At 50.6% G+C, this 21092-nt stretch overlaps 1 protein-coding gene across 3 annotated transcripts in view; it reads left to right on the forward strand.

Annotated features, from left to right (window-relative positions):
- Window positions 1-21092, forward strand: part of SLC4A8 (solute carrier family 4 member 8) — an 82296-nt gene that overhangs the window by 22902 nt on the left and 38302 nt on the right. For all 3 annotated transcript variants that reach the window (XM_051845480.2, XM_070052255.1, XM_070052254.1), the window contains 9 exons: window positions 3462-3608; window positions 4318-4453; window positions 6557-6717; window positions 12115-12303; window positions 13256-13347; window positions 15012-15169; window positions 16370-16457; window positions 17353-17499; window positions 18238-18338. In XM_051845480.2, the coding sequence (XP_051701440.1) occupies window positions 3462-3608; window positions 4318-4453; window positions 6557-6717; window positions 12115-12303; window positions 13256-13347; window positions 15012-15169; window positions 16370-16457; window positions 17353-17499; window positions 18238-18338 (1219 nt within the window). The remainder of the gene's footprint in view (window positions 1-3461; window positions 3609-4317; window positions 4454-6556; window positions 6718-12114; window positions 12304-13255; window positions 13348-15011; window positions 15170-16369; window positions 16458-17352; window positions 17500-18237; window positions 18339-21092) is intronic.

Below are 21092 nucleotides of genomic sequence, written 5' to 3' on the forward strand. Positions count from 1 at the left end.
TCTCTGTCTCTCTCTCTCACTGTCCACTCTGCCTGTCAAAAAAAAAAAAAAAAAAAAAAAAAGTAACGTGGGAGGCCAGCGCTGCGGCTCACTAGGCTAATCCTCTGCCTGCAGCGCCGGCACACCAGGTTCTAGTCCCGGTCAGGGCGCCAGATTCTGTCCTGGTTATTCCTCTTCCAGTCCAGCTCTCTGCTGTGGCCCAGGAGGTAGTGAAGGATGGCCCAAGTGTTTGGGCCCTGCACTGCATGGGAGACCAGGAGGAGGTACCTGGCTCCTGGCTTCGGATCGGTGCAGCACGCCGGCCTAGCGGCCATTTTGGGGGTGAACCAATGGAAAAAGAAAGACCTTTCTCTCTCTCTCTCTCTCTCTCTAACTCTGTCTATCAAAAAAAAAAAAAATTAATGTGGGAGGGGCTGGCGGTGTGGCGTAGTGGGTAAAGCCACTGCCTGCTCTGCTGGCATCCTATATGGACACTGGTTTGAGTTCTGGCTGCTCCACTTTGGATCCAGCTCTCTGCTATGGCCTGGGAAAGCAGTAAAAGATGGCCCAAGTCCTTGGGCCCCTGCACCCACTTGGGAGACCCAGAGGAAGCTCCTGGCTCCTTGCTTTGGATTGGCGCAGCTCTGGCTGTTTCGTCGTGGTCATTTGGGGAGTTAACCAGCGGATGGAAGACCTCTCTCTTTCTCTGCCTCTCTATAACTCTGCCTTTCAAATAAATAAATAAATCTTAAAAAAAATAAAAAATTAATGTGGGAGCAGGAAGAAAGGCTTGGCTCTGTCATGGGGGGGAGGGGAGAAACACATGACTGCCCCACGCCAGAGGGTGTGCAATGCAGGGACAGAGGGGTAGGGCTGGACGTCTGGGGAAGCTGAGAGAACGGCAGTGCCACGGAGAGAAGCATGGGAGAAATGGGACCACGTGTGATTGGCGTGGAGGACAGTGAGGTTGCTGTGGGACATGTTGGATCACTGTAGTAAGGATTTGGGGGTGTTCTGTGCAAGCGAGCTTTGAAATCGGAAGAGTGGCTAGCACTGAAAAGAAGGCTGAGGATGAGAAGCCAGGCAGCCTTCCTGGGGTGGACTGTGGAGGGCGCAGAAGCACGGGGCGGGAGGAGAGTAAGCCAGGGAGGGCAGGGACACAGGAGCCAAGGGTGCCCCGAGCCCCGAGCCCCGAGGAGGAGGAGGAAGTCCAGGGATGGTGGCTGGCTCAGGCTGGGCTCTGGAAGGTTCTTTGAATTGGATGGAGAGTGATGTAAGGTGATTGTTGGAGTTGATGACTAAGTGGTGTCAGGTGTCCCTAATGAGGGCCGCTTCAGTAGAGAGTGGGGTCAGAAGCCATACACAGGGGCAGGCATTTGGCCTAAGTGATCACATTGCCGGTTGGGACACTTTTGTCCCATATTGGAGTGCCTGGGTCTGGTTCCAGCCTCCACTCTTGACTCCAGCTTCCTGCTAATGGCAGGGGTGATGGCTTATGTGATTGGGTCCCTGCCAGGCAACTCCTAGGTTCAGCCTGCCTCAACCCCAGCTGTTGCGGGCATTTGGGAAGCGAACCAGTGATGGAATCTGCACGTGGGAGCAACATTGAAACTACCGATTCTGGGCCCCAGTGTTGGCAGGAAGGCAGGTGAAGCAGGTGGAAAAAAAAAAAAAAAAAAAAAAAAACAGAACAAAACAGCCCACAGTATGTTTATGGAAAGAATGAGGAAGTAGAAGAGGGGGAACTGGAGAGAATGCTGTTGGATCACTGGTTTTCTCATGTTCCCCTCCTCTGTGAAATATTTAATTCTTGGGGGGGTCATTTGGCCTAGTGGTTGAGACACCCACATCCCATATTGAAGTACCTGGTTCCACACCCACCTGCATCTCCTGTCTCTAACCAGCTTCCTGCTTGTGCAGCCCCCGAGGGGCAGCAATGATGGCTCAAGTAATTGGGTTCCTACTGGATTACATTCCCAACTCCTGGCTTTGGCCCTGCCCAGTCCTGGCTGTTGTGGGCATTTAGGGGGTGAACTAGCAGACAAGAGTGCTCTCACGCGCTCTCTCTCTCTCTAATAAATTTACAAAAATTTTCTTTGACACTAGCCTCATGTTCCTTATGATTTGTAACTAGTCATTCAGTGCTATTCTAGGTGGTATATTCTACAATACAGAAAAAAAAACAAAAAGTAGAATCACATGGTAGCTGATCCTAGAATGTACAGGCTGTTAAAACTTATTCCAGGCATTGTGTTAAGCATTTTACAAGCTTATCTACTACTTAGAAAAACCCTGTACGTTTAGATAGTAAGCTTTTAGTATTCCTTTAAAAAATAATAAAGATTTATTTATTTGAAAGTCTGAGTTACACACAGAGAGAAGGAGAGGCAGAAAGAGAGAGATCTTTCATCTGCTGGTTCACTCCCCAATTGGTTGTAATGGCTGGAGCTGTGCCAACTGAAGCCAGGAGCCAGGAGCTTCCTCTGGGTCTCCCACGCGAGTGCAGGGGCCCAAGGACTTGGGCCATCTTCTTCTGCTTTCCTAGGCCATAGCAGAGAGCTGGATCGGAAGTGAAGCAGCCAAGACTCGAACCAGCACCTATATGGGATGCTGGCACTGCAGGCGGCAGCTTTAACTGCCATGCCAAAGCACCAGACCCTAGTATTCCTCTTAAAAGATGAGTCACGGGGTGGGTGTCTGGCCTACTGGTTAAGGTGCTTACATCTCATGTCTGAGTCCCAGCTCCACTTCTGATTCTGCTGTCTACCAACGCAGACCTGGGAGGCAGCAAGTGATGGCCCAAGTCATTTGGTCCCTGCCATCATCACTGCCTCCCAGGTCTGCATTAGTAAGAAGCTAGATCGCATTTCTGGCTCCTGGTTCCATTGCTGGACCAAGCCCAGCCATTATGGGCATTTGGGGAGTGAACCAGCAAATGGTGCTCTCTGTCTCTGTCTGCCTCTGTCTCTCTCATTTGGTCTTCCTATCAAAAAAAAAAAAAAAAAAATGAGTCGTAGAAAGATTAGGTATCCTCAAGGTCATGTGGCTAATGAGTTTGGGACCCAGGCAGGCTGACTGGCGCCTTCACTGTGCTCCGAGTCGGATTTCTAAGCTGCCTCTCTGGCAACACTCCTGCAGAAGTCATAGAGCACTGCATTGCCTTTTTAAAGAACCACTGGGCCGAATGGTCATTGTAATGACCATAACTAACCACGGCATTGGCTTTTACAGTTTGAAAATCGCACTCATGCGTGTTATGTATCATCCCTGTGAGGCTTGCACCCACAGGCAGGACAGGACAGCTTGAGTTCCCGGATCTCTACATCTTTAGTCTTTGGAAGCCTGCGAAGTCTTGTCATTCTGCAGCTGTGATTAGGCCAAAGAGCTGTCGTCTTTTTTTTTTTTTTTTTTTTTTCCTCTTAACTGTGCTGGGCTCCTTTTCCTCCAGGAACCTTGCCACACACCTTCTGCTTCTTTTCCAGGTCACAGAACTCTGTATGTGGGGGTTCGGATGCCACTGGGCCGGCAAAGCCATCGGCACCACCGCACCCATGGCCAGAAGCACCGGAGACGAGGGCGGGGCAAAGGAGCCAGCCAGGGGGAGGAAGGCCTGGAAGCCCTGGCCCACGGTAACCCCCTCCCGGGGGAGGGCCTGGGAGCTTGGGGATGCCATGGGAATGTGTGACAGACACAGCCCTTTCATAGGGTTTCTTCTTTCTTCCAAGAGAAGAAACGCTCAAATAGTAAAAACTCTCCACGTGAAAACTTGGCAGTTCATGCCCAGCAAAGTCAGCACAACAGTCAGGAAATTCATTTGCTAGAGAATTCGTCATTCCTTTTGACTACAATTCTTTCTAGGTTCTTGTGGGGTGTTCTCCAGGTGTGTGTTAGTCATTTGGTCACTATAACAAAATACCCGAGGCACCTAACTTATAAATGGAAAAGGTTTCTTTGACTCAGTTTTGGAGGTTCAAGCCCCAAATTGGCCTCTCGTGAGGACCATGGATGGCAGTGGCAGAAGAAAGATCACACAGGCGGGGGGGGGGGGCAGGCTGGTCCCAGCTCAGGCTTTTGTGGGAACTATTGTCCTAGGCCCCACCTCTTAGGTTTAAACCCCTGGGTGAGTTCAGGAGCCATTACCATAGTCAAGCCACAGCCAAGTGATCTCAGTTCATGAAACGGCTCCCACAGAAGAGCCTTTTCTCTGAAAGCAAAGAAGCCTTAGGATCTGCATCCCGGATTTCGTTCCTGTGTTCCTGAAGTTAGCAGGTGAGGCAGGCTGCTATTTGTGTCCCACGCTCGTGGCTGAACCAGCGCTGTCTCTGCTGGATTTCCTAGACACGCCGTCTCAGCGCGTTCAGTTCATTCTTGGCACCGAGGACGACGAGGAGCATGTGCCGCACGAGCTATTCACAGAGCTGGATGAGATCTGTGTGAAGGAAGGAGAGGACGCCGAGTGGAAGGAGACAGCCAGGTGAGATGCCATCGAAAAGAGCCTGGGTGGGCGGATGGGTCGTATCTCTTTCCGCAAGGGACAGACCTGCTTGCCCTTTCTTTCTTTTTGGGAGAAGCAGGGGCCTGATGCTCCAGGGTCCCCCATGGGGGGTCTTGGTGTTGGTCTCTTTCTCATGCCATGCTAAAGGTCAACTGGTATAGAGAAGCCAGAACTTTCAGGAGGTTCTCTCTCCTTTGTTTGGGGCCCAGAGCAAATTCATGGGCCATCTTGGTGTTATAGGTCTGGCTTAGAAGATGCCAAACAAAGCCAAATGGTTGGAACCTAGCCCTGCAGACACAGTACAGGTCCTGAGTTTTCTGCAGGTGAGCGTTATGGTCATTTGGTTTTTTTTTGTTTTTTTTTTTTTGTTTTTTTTTTTTTTTTTGACAGGCAGAGTGGACAGTGAGAGAGAGAGACAGAGAGAAAGGTCTTCCTTTGCCGTTGGTTCACCCTCCAATGGCCGCCGCGGCCGGCGCGCTGCGGCCGGCGCACCGCGCTGATCCGATGGCAGGAGCCAGGAGCCAGGTGCTTTTCCTGGTCTCCCATGGGGTGCAGGGCCCAAGCACCTGGGCCATCCTCCACTGCACTCCCGGGCCACAGCAGAGGGCTGGCCTGGAAGAGGGGCAACCGGGACAGAATCCGGCGCCCCGACCGGGACTAGAACCCGGTGTGCCGGCGCCGCTAGGCGGAGGATTAGCCTAGTGAGCCGCGGCGCCGGCCGGTCATTTGGGTTTTAATTCACTGGCAAGTGCCAGAGGTTTTGAGGTTTGAACTTCCTCTGGGACAGTTCAACCTCACAGAGACTCTCGGGTGTATGGCCAGCCTGATACTGGACTTCCTGGGGTAGCTGACAGTCAACTCCCAGAAGAGCCCCCATATGAACCAGAGCTGTTTCTTGGCTCCTGATGTAACCGACCAGCGAGCCTCACGAATGACACAGAGCCGGGACCTCAGGGAAGAAGAAGGGTAACTAACACAGCAGAACTGCAGTTTTCACTCACACAGCTGTCCTGATACCGCATTAAAAGGCAGTTAGTGTTTGTCATTCAGTCTTTGTAAACCTCTGCAGGTTACATAGGCACTGATAAAAAGGAAAATATTGTCATTTTATTCACGTGACTTGTCAGTGTGTCCCAGTGATATATAGATTATATCTAGTTTTGATTGAATAGGTAATACATGCTAACTACAGAAAATCAGAAAATAAAGATAAGCGAAAAGAAGAAAGTGAGAGGCTCCTTGTAATCCCACTGCTCCAGGGCTAATGAGGAGGGTACGATTTGGTGTCTTATACACACAGAAGCCAAGTGAAGCGCCTTTGATCTCTCGGTGTCAAGTACTGCAGAGAGGTCAGGTGGGAGGGCTGGAGACGCTCCTGGGATCTAGCACTGCGAAGTTAGTGATGGTTGTGTCAAAAGCAGTTCCACTGGGGAAGCCAAATTGCAAGGGGGCTAAGAAGTTTTTCTTTTTGAGAACTTCTAAGTGATAGGAGAAGAGAAGAAGGAGGCAGTAGATAAAGGGAGATCTGATACAGCCATCCACTCCGTTTCAGATTTCCTTTAAAGAAAGATGGGATTGAGGCAGGCATTTGACACAGGGTTACATGCCACTTGGGATTCCTGTGTCCCATACTAGAATGCCTGGGTTTGAGTTCTGGCTGTACGTCCAATTCCAGATACCTCCTACTTTTCACCCTGGGAGGCAGCAGGTGATGGTTCAAGTGCCTGGATCCCGTAGGTGGGAGACCAGGGTAGAGTTTTGGACTCTTGACTTCTGCCCAGCCCAGCCCTGGATGTTGTGGGTATTTGAGGAATGAACCAGTGGGTAGAAGATACCTGTCAGTCTGTCTCTCTGTCTTTCAAATAATAAATGAATATATTTTTAAATGGAATTACTGTACTCAGTCTTGCACTGTTCTATACGTTTTTTCATTGGCCAACGTACATTGAACATTCGCTTTTACAATGTTCAGTATAACTTTCAGATGCTTTTCTCAGTGGCTGGTTTTAAAGATCTGTCTCTCTTGTCTTGGTTGTCTACCTCATTGTCTACCTTTGGCATCTGTATGTGTCATGCTTTCAGGTGGCTGAAGTTTGAAGAAGACGTTGAGGATGGGGGAGAGCGCTGGAGCAAGCCGTACGTGGCAACCCTGTCCTTGCACAGCCTCTTTGAGCTAAGGAGCTGCCTTATTAATGGAACCGTCCTCCTGGATATGCGTGCAAATAGCATAGAAGAGATTTCAGGTAAGGTCAGGTGAGGGAAAAGAGGCACTCTCGTGCCCATTAAGAAGTGCGCGGTTGTGTGTCCTTGGGCAAGCCACAGACCCTCCGCTGTCGGGTAGGTTTCCAGCCAACAGACAACTTTACCTGTTTCATGTGCTTGTTATGGAATTCAGATGACCAGTCTTTAGACTTCCATTTGCCTTCTCATTTAGCGAGCATTTATTTGGTACCTACTGTGTGCTTGATGATGTGCCAGGCACAGGGAAATAGGAAGAGTCTTCAAAAAGTGGAAAATGTGTTTTAAACCTAAACCAGGCCGGCGCCACGGCTCACTAGGCTAATCCTCTGCCTTGTGGTGCCAGCACACCGGGTTCTAGTCCCAGTCGGGGCGCCGGATTCTGTCCCGGTTGACCCTCTTCCAGGCCAGCTCTCTGCTGTGGCCCGGGAGTGCAGTGGAGGATGGCCCAAGTGCTTGGGCCCTGCACCCCATGGGAGTCCAGGAGAAGCACCTTGGCTCCTGCCTTCGGATCAGCGCGGTGTGCCGGCCACAGCGTGCCGGCCACGGCGGCCATTGGAGGGTGAAACAATGGCAAAGGAAGACCTTTCTCTCTGTCTCTCTCTCTCACTGTCCACTCTGCCTGTCAAAAAATAAAAATAAATAAAAAATAAATAAAATAAAAAACCTAAACCAGGCATAGGTTTCGAAAAGCATTTTGCACCAAAATAAATTTACGTTAACATTTTGATTTTCGGCTGGCACCGCAGCTCACTTGGCTAATCCTCCACCTGCAGCACCGGCACCCTGGGTTCTAGTCCTGGTTGGGGTGCCGGTTCTGTCCTGGTTGCTCCTCTTCCAGTCCAACTCTCTGCTGTGGCCTGGGGCAGCAGTGGAGGATGGCCCAGGTCCTTGGGCCCTGTACCCGCATGGGAGACCAGGAGGAGGCACCTGGCTCCTGGCTTCGGATCGGCATAGCATGCCGGCCGCAGTGCGCTGGCCATAGCAGCCACTTGGGGGGGTGAACCAACGGAAAAGGAAGATCTTTCTCTCTCTGTCTCTGTTTCTCTCTCACTGTCTAACTCTGCCTGTCCAAAAAAAAAATTGTTTTTCCACAAACTTTCTGAAGTCCCCTTGTTGAAATGAGACAGTTCCTGCCTTCTGGGAGTTCACCTGCTGGTGGGAAAGTAGCCCTAGGAGCAGCAGTTAAAGTAAGTGCAACTTGGAAATGTGCTTAGAGAAAGAAGCAGTTTGGCATTTTGCAAAGGAAAGAGTTGCAGAGAATGAAAGGTGTTAAAATACGACATCCAGGGCGGACAAGTCGCAGTGCACCCCTTTCCTCAGCACAATGTGAAAGGCAGAAATGTGTCCGGCCAGTGTCGATGTGATTGAGTATTTAGGGACCATGTTTTGGGAGCTAAGTTGGAAAAACACCTGGTTGCATATGGGGACTTCTCCTTCCAGCTGGCTCTGTTCAGCTGGACAGGTTAAAGATTTTTCCTGATCTTGCTCCATTTCAAGTACCCAGGAGAGGAGTCAGCACTGATGGGATCCTGGGTCCCCTCTTTTCCAAGAAGATGCCCAGAAGTTCCACTGATTGCCTGGGAAAGATGGAACTCACTGGGGTCACATCCACAATTTGCTAACTTTTGGCTCCGTGGCTAAAGGAGAGACCCTTGTGTCAGGTAGAAGAACCCGTGACAGCTTTTCTTTTTATTTATTTTGAAAGAGTTACAGAGAGGGGTAGGGAGAGAGAGAGAGAGAGAGAGAGAGAGAGAGATTGATTGATTTTCCATTTTACTGCCCAGATGGCTTCAATGGCCGGTGCTGGGCCAGTCTGAAGCCAGGAACCAGGAGCTTTATCCAGGCCTTCCATGTGTGTGACAGGGGCCCAAATTTGACCATCCTCCGCTGCTCTTTAGCAGGCCATTCGCAAGGAGCAGGATCAGAAGTGGAGCAGCTGGGACACAAACCGGTGTCCATATGGGGTGCTGGCATCTCAAGCGGTAGCTTTACTTGCTTTGCCACAACACTGGCCCCATCTTTTCTTTTCTTTTCTTTTCTTTTCTTTTCTTTTCTTTTTTTTTTTTTTTTTTTTTTTTTTTTTTTTTTTTTTTTTTTTTTGACAGGCAGAGTGGATAGTGAGAGAGAGAGACAGAGAGAAAGGTCTTCCTTTGCCGTTGGTTCACCCTCCAGTGGCCGCCGCGGCTGGCGCGCTGTGGCCGATGCACCGCACTGATCCGATGGTAGGAGCCAGGTGCTTCTCCTGGTCTCCCATGGGGTGCAGGGCCCAAGGACTTGGGCCACCCTCCACTGCACTCCCTGGCCACAGCAGAGAGCTGGCCTGGAAGAGGGGCAACTGGGACAGAATCCGGCGCCCCAACCGGGACTAGAACCCGGTGTGCCGGCGCCGCAAGGTGGAGGATTAGCCTAGTGAGCCGCGGCACCGGCCCTATCTTTTCTTTTTAAAAATATTATTTATTTGAAAGGCAGAATGACAGAGAAAGCAATCTTCCATCCACTGGTTCACTTCCCAAATGGCTACAACAGTCAGGGCTGCGCCAGACCAAAGCCAGGAGCTGAGAACTCTCCCCACGTCTCCCACATGGGTGGCAGGGACTCAAGTCCCGGCGCCATCACTGCCGCCTCCCAGGTGCATTAACAGGGAGCTGGATTGGGAAGCTGAGCAGCCAGGACACAAACTGGCACCCAGTATGGGCAGTCATCCCAAGCAGGGGCTTAACCCCATATCGCTTCAGCTTTTGAAACTGTTGATAACTCTGTGTGAACAACAGGGAGCCGCTGGTGCGTGGGTGACAGTCAATCTTGCATATTCAGAATGTAGTGATGAAAGCGATACAGAAGGTGAGTTGGAGGGAGAAGTGGGCTGGGCTGATAGCAGTAGTTGCCTGTACCACGGGCAGTTGGCAGGAGGGAGTGGAAGGGAGGGCAGATGATGCCCCGTGAGGCTGCGGAAGTAGAATTAATGCAAACAGTTTGGCAGAATGGGGAGAATGAAAGAAAAAGAATTTAGGATTCTGAGTGTGGTTTTGTTTGTACTTAGTTCTGAAGGTTTGCGGGACGTCTCGATGGTGGTCTACTGGGTAATTGGAGCTGGCACTTAGAGGTGAGAGCTAGGCTAGGATATACTTTTAGGAGGTTACCAGTCCATAGGCAGCTGAGATTAGGAAAGGAGAAAAGATCAGAAGGCTGTGACAGAAACTGGGGAGCTACAGTGTTTAAAGGTGGCTTCTGATAGGTTGGAGTAAGGAAGACCGCCAAGGAGACTGAGGAGTGCTTGGGGAGGTTGGAGGAGACTGGGGAATGGTCATGAAATCTGTGTTTGCTTCCTATGGCTTCCCACATGCACGGTCAGTTAAAAGGACAGAAGTTGTTTTTTTTCTCTTTCTCTTATAGTTCTGGAAGCCAGAAGTTCAAAATCAGAGTATTGCCAGGGCCTTACTCTCTCTGAAAACTCTAGGGAGAATTATTCCTTGATTCTTTCAGCTTCTCGTTTCTGGGGCCCTCCGTGTTCTTGGTTTTGGGCTGCATAACTCTAATCTTGGCCTCTGTCTTCACATGCACTTCTAAGTTTCTCCTGTGTGTCTTTTTTTTTTTTTTCAAGGATATTTTTTCTTGGATTTAGAGCTTACCCCAATAATCCAGGAAGATCTTATCTTGAGATCCTTGACTTAATTACATCTGCAAAGACCCTTTTTTACAAATAAAATCACATGCACAGGTTCTGGGGGAGGTTGGGTCATAGACACATCTCTTGGAGGCCACCATTCAGCTAACTGTAAAAGCCAAGAGAAGAGATGTTGCTGTACCAGTGTCAGAAGCTGCAGAGGAGACAGGTCAGATGAGCACTGGAACCACCCACTGGATTAGCAGCTAGGACATTAGTGATGGCTTTTTCCAAAGAAGCTCCGTGGGGGCAGTCAAATTGCAAAGGGCTAAGACATTTTTCTTTCGAGAACTATTAGGTGACAAGAGAAAACAACAAGGAGGGAGTAGATGGAGGGGGATCTGAGATGGCCCCTGGGGTGGGAGTTCCTGAACCATGATTATAGAATGGAAGGGTGGAATCAAAGAAACAGAAATATGTATCTTTGACATGAATGTGGAGTAGATTTTCCTCACTGATTGCTTCTAGCATTTGGATAGCCATGGGTGAAGCTAGAAATTGACAATAGGTTGAGGTTTGGGGAGAGGTATGTAGGATTGAAGTAAAATGATCATGGGTCTCATATCGGATAGCTGATGCTTTCATAACGTTGGTGATAAGGACAGGTGATCCGTATCATCTGATTTTCCACAGCAGTCTTCTAAGATGGGGTGATTATGTTAGCTCCAAATTACAGATGAGGAGACTGAGTTTAAGAGAAATTACTTACCTTGCCCAAGATCGCATAGCCAGAAAGTTAGAGAACTGGGATGGAATGTGGGCCTGTAGCTCCAAGGCCCCTCGTGTTAGCTGCTGTGCCCACTGCCTCTCAGCGTCAGGTACTGGGATTTTTCTCCCCCTCAACTCTGTTGGTCTGGAAAGGTTAAAGACATGTCTGGTGGTAATTGGGGTGAGCAGCCAGTTAATTATTCTTTTAGGTTCCACTTTCAAGTAGCTATTTGGTGTTCTTCAGTAATAGTTCCTATTTAGTTATGAGAGAGAGAGAGAGAGGGAGGGAGGGAGGCAGGCAGGGAGGATGCAGGCAAGCACTCCCATGTGCTAGTTTACTCCTCAAAGCCCACAGTAGCCAGGGCTGAATCCAGGAGCTGGGAATTCAGTCTAGGTCTCCTGCGTGGGAGAAGCAAACCCAGAAGCCACCGCCACTGTCTCCCAGGGAGGGAAGTCAGAGTCAGCAGGTGGATCCGAGTGGAAACCCAGGTGCTCTGACATAGGGCACAGGCATCTAAGCCAGAGTCTTACCTGCTAGGCTAGTGCCTGCCCCTCTGTTCCTCTTGATAACTACACCAATGCGAAAATTTTGGCGGAAGAGACTGTGGGGGAAGTCTGGCAGATGACAAAGAAGGTAATAATACGGGCTTTCAAGTTAGTCCTGGGTGTGAGTCCTAGCTCTGCAACTTATTAGATGTGCAACCTTGGGGAATTTTGTAGGACTTAGGCCCTCCTTTCCTCATCTGTAAAAATTGTTTTAATAAAATTTATTTCTCGAGGTTATAAGGATTAGACTAGATAATATATGTAAGTTTTGCAGTGTAGTTTCCGGCACATATTACATGCTTAATAGTTTCAATTCATAATCACATGAACAAGGTGTGACTTCCTGCAGCCATGGTCTCAACGAGCTCTTGCAGACCCTGGAGCTGAGCGGCGTCCCCTGCCTCTCGCCCCACCCCCAGCCCCAGGCCCACACCGAGGTGGCCTTTGTGATTGCGCGTTCACACGAGTGCCTGCTTTGCAGACCTGATCCTGGACCAGCAGGAACTGTTCAGTGACCTGAGCGACAGCATGCGGGTGAAGGTGCGGGACGCCCTCCTCAAGAAGCACCACCATCAGAACGAGAAGAAGAGAAGCAACCTCATTCCCATCGTGCGCTCCTTCGCCGAGGCCGGCAAGAGGCAGTCTGACCCGCATTCGATGGATAGGCACGGTGAGCTCACTCGGCACAGCTGCTGTCTCCATTAATGGGCCGCATGGGGACTGGCAGGAGGTGCTGCGTCACTAGGAAGTAGGGGCTGTATTTGTCAAACGTATTTCTGTGTCCGTTTAAGCCATCTGGTGACTGGTGAGATGTTAGGGGCACTGGTGCCCGTCTTTCTTGTGGCGCTAGATCTCTGAGGACCCAAAATAAGGACTTGTTCCCAAGAACTGATGTGGCTGTTGGTAGGTAGCCACACTGGGGATAAGGAGGGACCAGAGAGGGTCAACTGGAGCATTCTGGGAGTAAGCAAACGTTGTAGACCAGGGAGGCCAAACACTGTAGTGTAGGCTCTTGGGTCACTCGTAGGCTCATCATTCTGGTTTTACCCCATGAAAAGTGGGTGACAGTGGGCAGTCTACTAAACCTCTTTCAGGTCCACTCTCACTTGTAAAGGAAGGGTAGCAAACAGACCTAATCCCTAAGTTTATTGTGAGGCTCCAATGAGTGAAGCCAGGTGAAGCCCGAGCTAGTGCAGGGTGGGAGGCGGACACTCAGTGAGTTTCAGCTGCTGATTGGTTCCCCTTTCCGTGGCCAGGCGGGTGCTCATCTGTGGTCTCCTGGCCACCACATGTGCTGCATCACGGTGTGCAGGACACCTGCCTGGACTCCATATTGTGAACAGGTTTTCCACTGGGGCCTATTGTCCGTGCCTCTGGTTAAGGATTAGCGCCTTACTACAAAAATCATAAAAGAGGGTTATAAATGTGTTAGGAAGAAGGGTCCCAAGTTATCAGACCTTACCACTGAGGGGTAGGCAAGGAGCTAGGTGTGGCTTCATAGGCATCTTCTCCAAGTAGGCTCAGCAGAAGACATAGCCAAATGGAGATGGGTGGCTGGTGGGGAACTGCTGGGGGTGGGGGAGGGCAGTGACTCAGGATTCTGCTTGTTTTTCTCCAATTAGGTCAAACTGTGTCTCCTCAGTCTGTCCCAACTACACATCTCGAAGTGAAAAATGGAGTGAATTGCGAACACAGCCCTGTGGATTTAAGCAAGGTGAGCAGAGATGTGGGAAGTTGGCTTCTAGGCCTCCGTCTATCTCCAGTGAGCACGGAGTCGCCTTGCTGGAACCCGGGTGAGCTTCAGTGTTTCGGAGCCTCCCTCCACAGAGCAGGGCATCTTCTGCAGGAAGCGAGGCCCCGTGCTCCTGTGCTCTGCCTCCTGGCTGGGCAGGGCCAACTCCTCGGAGCGTGCTTCCAGATCCAACGTGTTGACATGCTAGACGCACGTGCCAGCCCACGCCGCCTTCCGGTTCTTCTGTCAGTTTTGGTACCTGCTCTCCTGTACCTCCTCTCACCCTCCAAAGGTTTTGCAGAGTAGTGTTTTTGCTGCTGTCTCCTAAACTCCTGAGGCCTGTGCCTGGGGTCCCCGAGGCCGAGGGCAGTAGCAGAGCCACACAGCATCTCTGCCCCAAGCCCTCGTCTCCCTGCCTACAGCCTCTCCTCTCTCCTGTCCACTCGCGCACGATGCTGTCTTTTTTATTTTGTTAAAGATTTATTTATTTGAAAAGCACAGTTACAGAGAGAGAAATTGAGAGACAGACAGACAGACAGACATGTCTTACATCCACTGGTTCACTCCCCAAATGGCCAAGGCTGGGCCAGGCCAGAGCCAGGAGCTTCTTTTGGGTTTCCCCATGTGGGTGGCAGGGGCCCAAGCTCTTGGCCATCTTTGGCTGCTTTTTCCAGGCCATTAGCAGGGAGCTGGATCGGAAGTGGCACAGCCAGGACTTGAATTTTAAATTATACATTTAAAAAATAAATACAAATAAATAAATATCTATTTAAAGTCTTTTTTTTTTTTTTTTACTTGAAAGACAGAGTTAGAGAGAGAGAGGAGAGAGGGAGAGATCTTCCATCTGCTTGTTCGCGCCCCAAATGGCCACAATGTCCAGGACTTGGTCAGGCCAAAGCCAGAAGCCAGGAGCTTCTTCTTGGTCTCCCACGCAGGTGCAGGGGCCTGAGCACTTGGGCCATCCTCCGCTGCTTTCCCAGGTACTTTAACAGGGAGCTGGATCAGAGGTGGAGCAGCCAGGACTGGAGCTGGCACCCATATGGGATGCCGGCATTGCAGGTGGCGGCTTAACTTACTACACAATGCCAGCCCCAAAATAAATCTTTTTTTTTAATTTTTTTCTTTGACGGGCAGAGTTAGACAGTGAGAGAGAGAGAGAGAGAGAGAGAGAGAGAAAGAAAGGTCTTCCTTTTTCTGTTGGTTCACCCCCCACAAGTGGCCACTACGGCTGGTGCGTTGCCGCCGGCATGCTGCACCGATCCGAAGCCAGGAACCAGATGCTTCCTCCTGGTCTCCCAAGCGAGTGCAGGGCCCAAGCACTTGAGCCATCCTCCACTGCCTCCCGGGCCACAGCAGAGAGCTGGACTGGAAGAGGGGCAACCAGGACAGAATCCGGCACCCTAACTGGGACTAGAACCCCGGGGTGCCAGCGCTGCAAGCGGAGGATTAGCCAAGTGAGCCATGGCGCCAGCCAGGTTGTTCCATTTAAAAGAAAAAAAGAAAACAAACCACAAAACCGGGAGTAATGTACTTTATCTAGAGGGTTTTTGCGCAGATCAGATGAACGGTGTGGGGAGGCATGTTACCATAACGTGATGCTTCAGGCGCTGGATCCCAGAGTGCCAGCGGCTTCTTCTGGATCGCAGGTGGACCTTCACTTCATGAAGAAAATCCCCACTGGGGCGGAGGCCTCCAACGTGCTGGTTGGAGAGGTAGACACACTGGACCGCCCCATCGTGGCCTTCGTGAGGCTGTCCCCAGCCGTCCTTCTCTCGGGCCTGACGGAAGTGCCCATCCCAACAAGGTAGGGGCAGAGGGGAAGCTCCACGCGGTCCAGCGAAAGTGCAGGTCTGCCCGAGCGCTCGTGCCAATGGTTAACATCAATGCTCTGGGGATTCGAAAGTGCACGTCTGCCCAAGTGTTCGTACCAACAGCTAGCATCGATGCTCCGGGGAATGGTTTTTGATTAATCACAAGGCAGGTGCGTTCTAAGACTTTCAGGGCTATGACCTCGCAGTACCTGCAGCCTAGAAGTGCAGATCTGAGGGGCATTCAAAGAGCATAGCAAGGGCCAGTCATTTGTTGTCATCAAAGCCCGAGTCTTACTGTCCCAGGTCTCCAAGCCAAGGTAGAGGAGTCTCTGGCCACAGTTCTGCAAAGCTTTGTATGGTTTTCACATGTGCCTGCATTTGTTTGAGAGACTGTCCCTGCGCTCGGAAGTGGGGGCTGCTGGTGATGCAGAGCCCAGTGATCAGAGGGCAGTCAGATGTCCAAACGCCAAGTGGACTCCTCTACAAGGATTGGTTGTTTCAACTTCCTTCTCTCTCTTCTCTCCCTGCTGTTTTCTTGTTAGAAAAATGAATGGGAGTCAAATAACCTTGGATTTGCACAATAAGGCCAAGTTTCTTTTAAAGATTTATTTGAAAGGCAGAGTTATGGGGCGGGGGGTTGGGGGGGGTGGGGGGAGGGAGATCTTCCATCTGGTTCATTCCCTAAGTGGCCACAACGACCAATACTGGGCTAGGCTGAAGGCAGGAGCCTGGAACGCTGTCCAGGTCTCCCACAGGGTGTCAGGGGCCCAAGTACTTGGGCCATCTGCTGTTTCTTTCCCAGGATTGCAAGTGGAGCAGCCAGTACTTGAACTGGCACTCATGGGGGATGAATTTGGCTCATATGACTTAACTGCTGTTCCACAATGCTGGCTCCAGTCAGGTTAAGTTTTTAAAAAGCATCCTTTCTATAGCCGGGAATTGTGTCAACGGACATGCTAAGAAATGTAACTACTTTATTGAATAATGTTAAACAAACAGCTTCCACTGTCCAGAGTAGGGCTGTTAGGTCCAGACAATGCCAAGTGCTCTGTCATTGGTGTGTCTCCTTTGTTTTGGTGGCACAGTAATTATTCTGTTAGATAGCAGAGAAAAATGTCACACTGTTTAGAGAGGAGTAAGCTGTCACCTCTCTGTGTTTGCTTAGTAGTTTCCTCCTCTGTGTGTCCTGCCAGGTTTTTGTTTATCTTGTTGGGTCCAGTAGGGAAAGGCCAGCAGTACCACGAGATCGGCAGGTCCATGGCCACCATCATGACAGATGAGGTACGTGCAACTTCTCCTTTCCTTTCGTGAGTGCTGAGTGCGTGTGTGTTCTGTGTCGGGCGCTGTGCTGGTTTCAGGGGGAGAATCACTGCAATTGCAGCATCTGCCGGCCAGCAAGCGGTTCCGAGCGCTCTGCTGAGAGCTGGCTGAGGAAGGCTAAGTCCTCCGGGGATTTTGCTTCCTTATGGAGTGATCAAGGATGCAGAGAACCTTTTTTTTTTTCCTGGGAAAATTACTGCTGAGTGTGATATAGAGGGAGAGATATTAAGGCTGACATAACTTGCTAGAAACAGAAAGTTAACTAAATGCATCCAAGCTGTTCACATACAGAAACCTCACTCCCTTTCCACGTAGATGAAAGCAGTTGTCTAAGGTCAGGGGTGTGGCCTCAGGCAGGGTAGTGTGAGTGTGCTGACTTGCCTGTGCCAAGGCAACCAGACTGGGTGCATTGTGCATTCCCTGGTGAGGACGGTGCTCAGCCGCAGAGCTGGGCTGAGAACACATGTGTCTTAGTGGACACAGAGAGGCGTGAGCCATGTGTCCCCAGCCCGTCACCATTGGGAAGCTTAGCTCCTTACTCATTAGGAAGTCCATCGTCTTCCCAACCATTAAGATCAGGAGCATTTTCCCTGGAACCTTTCTTTCCTACTTTGTGTAGCTAACAGAATTGTACAACTTGAGAATCACTGCTTCTTACATTAGCATACATATATTTAGTTCTCTTTGACCCATATTCATTTTTAAAAGTCCTTCTATCCTGACATTTTTCTAAAGTTTTCTGTCTCACAGATCCCCATGACAGAGGTAAAAAATAAGAGGCTTTGTGCATCCATCCCTGTATCCTCCGGTGATGGTTTGCCCTTGCAGCTTTCCTGAGGGCTTTTTCTTCCTGTAGATTTTCCACGACGTGGCATATAAAGCCAAAGAGCGAGATGATCTCTTGGCAGGCATTGATGAGTTCCTAGACCAGGTGACAGTGCTGCCTCCAGGAGAGTGGGACCCCTCCATTCGAATCGAGCCACCCAAAAACGTCCCTTCCCAGGTAATGTATGTGCGTTAGCCCAGCGGCTAGTGCTGCCAATGTCACTGCAGGGGCCTGACAAAGCAAAGATCACGTGGGTCTACCCTGAGCCCAGAGACGGCCCTGCTCCAGGGCACCCAGGCCATCAGAACTCTGACACTAGCGCAGCTGCAGGGACACAGACTGGCTCAGGTGTGACGGGGTCAGGCAACCTTGCAGATTTGAAGACTGATGTCGAATGGCAGGCATTCTTAGGAGTATATCGTGTAGGAAGCCCTCCAGTGAAAAGACCAAGTTGTGCAGAAAGGGCAAATGAAGTTCTTTGAAGGTGGAAAGAAAGCTCCCATGGTGCACCAGCACCAGGCCATGTGTTTTGTGTGCGTTCAGCCTCCCCAGCAGCATTCTCCTCCCCCTGCCCCCAGGATGCTGTTAGCCCTGGTTGTACACATGACGGCCAAAGCCATCTCCCAGGGCAAGGTGCAGAGGCAGAATGAAGATCGCACAAAGCAGATTTGCAGCTGAGACTTAGGTCATCTCGGCTGCCCCCATTTCTCTATTTCCAGACAAGACACCAGAATTGACTGCTGGAAAAGAAAGAAAAATTAGGCATCCCCCCGCCCCCCCCCCCTCCGGAAAGTTGATAAACCGCATCACATTAGCAAATGCATTTGAGAGCTGCAGGCGTTTTTTGGTTGCTTTGGGATTACTTCTCCCACAGTAAATGCTGACTCTGCTAACTTTGTGGTCCTCTGTTAACAGGAGAAAAGGAAAATGCCTGGCGTTCCCAATGGAAACGTTTGCCACATAGAACCCGAGCCGCACGGGGGCCACAGTGGGCCAGAGCTTCAGCGCACTGGGCGGTAAGTCTCCCGGCATGCGCAGCTCCCTGGGCGGAGGTTGCATAAAAGAATGAGGCGTCCTCTTTGCTTGCAGCTTTCTCTGCAGTTGGAATTTAACGGCTGGGGATGACTTTAGAAACGAAACCACTGATTATGCGTATTGTGAATATGTCAAATTGTCATTCAGGTTTCTCAAGCCATCATTTTCTATGTCACTTGCACTCCTTCCTGCACAATCTTCCCTGATATGAACCCTTTTCCCTTTCCTCATCTGCTAACTCCTGCTAGCATCCTTTGTCTCAGCTCAGGTGTCACTTCCTTGGGGAGCCATCCAGGCCCCTGTAGATGAAGTTGGGTGTTCCTGCTGGGTGACGCCACAGCACTGAGCTCTAACCCCCTTTTCCCACCGTAGCCTGTATCATATGTTGTGATTGTTGTTTGAGTCGATGTCTTTCCTGTTAGGCTGTTAGCTCTCAGAGGGCAGGGGCTGCGTTCTGTTCTGGCACCTGGCCAGGACCCTGCAGAGTAGACGCTCTATTTGATGAGTGATGCCTAACTGTAGCATGGAATGGACTAGGTGCAGATAAATGCCGAGTGACCATTTCAGGTTAAGGAGCTCCCTTAGGGGAGGAAGACGGAAACTGAGATGCATGTGTCTCTGAATAGGCAGCCTACTCTTGTAGGCCAAGATTTTAAGGACAGATATCTAAGAAGGAGGCTCTTATTGGCAGGGGAAGAAAGCAAGCCCCCGAGTAGGAGGTTTGGTTCCCCAGGTGAGAAGGTGATATTTGGGGCTGGCATGACATGCAGAGGTGTCCCTGGACCTTGGGAGGAGGTTCAGGCTGTGGCTGTGGCTCTGTGAGTTACGCTGTGTCTCAGCAGGATCTGCGGGGTGGAGCTGGGACCACAGAGGCAGCTTTACCTTCTCTACTCTCTTGTTTGTTTGTTTCAAGATTTATTTATTTATTTGAAAGTCAGAGTTACACAAAGAGGGAAGGAAAGGCAGAGAGAGAGAGATTCAATTGATTCACTCCACAGTTGGCTGCAATGGCTGGAGCTGTGCTGATCCGAAGCCAGGAGCTTCTTTCGGGTCTCTCACAGGTCTCCCAGGACTTGGGCCATCTTTTACTCTTTCCCAGGCCATAGCAGAGAGCTGGACCGGAAGTGGAGCAGCCAGGACTTGAACCGGCACCCATATGGGATGCTGGCACTGCAGGTGGTGGCTTTACCTGCTACACCACAGTGCTGGCCCCTCCCTTGCTTCTTCTTCTTCTTCTTCTTCTTCTTCTTCTTTTTTTTTTTTTTTTTTTTTGACAGGCAGAGTGGACAGTGAGAGAGAGAGAGAGAGAGAGAAAGGTCTTCCTTTGCCATTGGTTCACCCTCCAATGGCCGCCGCGGCCGGTGCGCTGTGGCCGGCGCACCGTGCTGATCCGATGGTAGGAGCCAGGTGCTTCTCCTGGTCTCCCATGGGGTGCAGGGCCCAAGTACTTGGGCCATCCTCCACTGCACTCCCTGGCCACAGCAGAGAGCTGGCCTGGAAGAGGGGCAACCGGGACAGAATCCGACGCCCTGACCAGGACTAGAACCCGGTGTGCCGGCGCTGCAAGGCGGAGGATTAGCCTAGTGAGCCGCGGCGCCGGCCACCTCCCTTGCTTCTTTCTTTTCTTCCTCCCTTGCTTGGAGTTGCTTTCCTTATTCTTCTAGCCTCAGTCCTCTGATCACTGGAAACACAGGGTTGTTTTGGAATTGTGGGGATCAATGTGTTTTTCCAGTATTGGAAATTGAGGACGAAGCCAGGGGAGGAGACAGGGAACCAGGAGGCATGGCACTGCACTAGTGGGGTCCTGACCGGAGTACACGTCTGGTTTTAGGTTTGTGTTTGAGGGTGCAGGCAGATAGCTCTGCCCTGGAAGGGAGCATTGGTGGAAAGCAGAAGCCCTCTGATTGGAGGGAGTCTCAGAAAAGAACGACCACCCAGAGTGAGCGAGGCCTTTCCTTGGAAGTTGGGAGAGCTCTGAATTGGGTGGGGAGGCCAGGTCCTGAGCGGCAGGTCCGGGGAAGCATCTGCCCTTGGAACGGATCCCAGGACTGAGACTGTCCTGGGGAGGTAGTGCTTACTTCAGCATGGATTTGATCATTTTCCAGAGTTACAGTTTACCTTTTGTATATAAAAGTTAACTCCCTAGGACTTCCGGAGTTTGAAAGTAGTGGATTTGAGGGCAAGAGGGTGTCTTCCCAAACACAAGCCGTGCAGAGGTGCGGTTTCCAGGAAAGCAGAGTAAACTAGGATCCCAGGCTTTTTGAGAGGGCTCCTTTGTGCTCAGTTGCACACGGGGGGTCAGGAGACCAGGAGGTTGGCTCAACAGTTATTAGATCTCAGAAATGGTACCTGATGGCTGGAAAGAAAATCTCAGATTGCCAGGACCATGCACAAACCATAGGTACTCTGCCTCACAAAGTCAAAGGGGGTTTGAAGGTGTTCTTACATAACGTCGTGTCAGAAATTTCTGGAATTGACAGAGCTGAAAGGAAGCCCTGGGCTCAGAGCTTACTTCTGCTTGGCCTGAGAGACGATGTTTCCTCTTCCTGAGCTGCTGGTGTTTTCCTTTGAGCCCTTGGTAAAGGGTCTCGAGACACATGCCCTTCCTCCTGTGTAGGCCCTTCGGCCTGTTGCCTAATGCCTGCATCAGGCGTCACAGTTCCAGGCCAGCCCAGGTGCCTTTTCTTTCTTTTTTTTTTTAATTATTATTTAAGAAAAAATTATGTGAAAGGCAG

The sequence above is a fragment of the Oryctolagus cuniculus genome, chromosome 11 (assembly GCF_964237555.1).
Source record: "Oryctolagus cuniculus chromosome 11, mOryCun1.1, whole genome shotgun sequence".
Lineage (NCBI taxonomy): Eukaryota > Metazoa > Chordata > Mammalia > Lagomorpha > Leporidae > Oryctolagus > Oryctolagus cuniculus.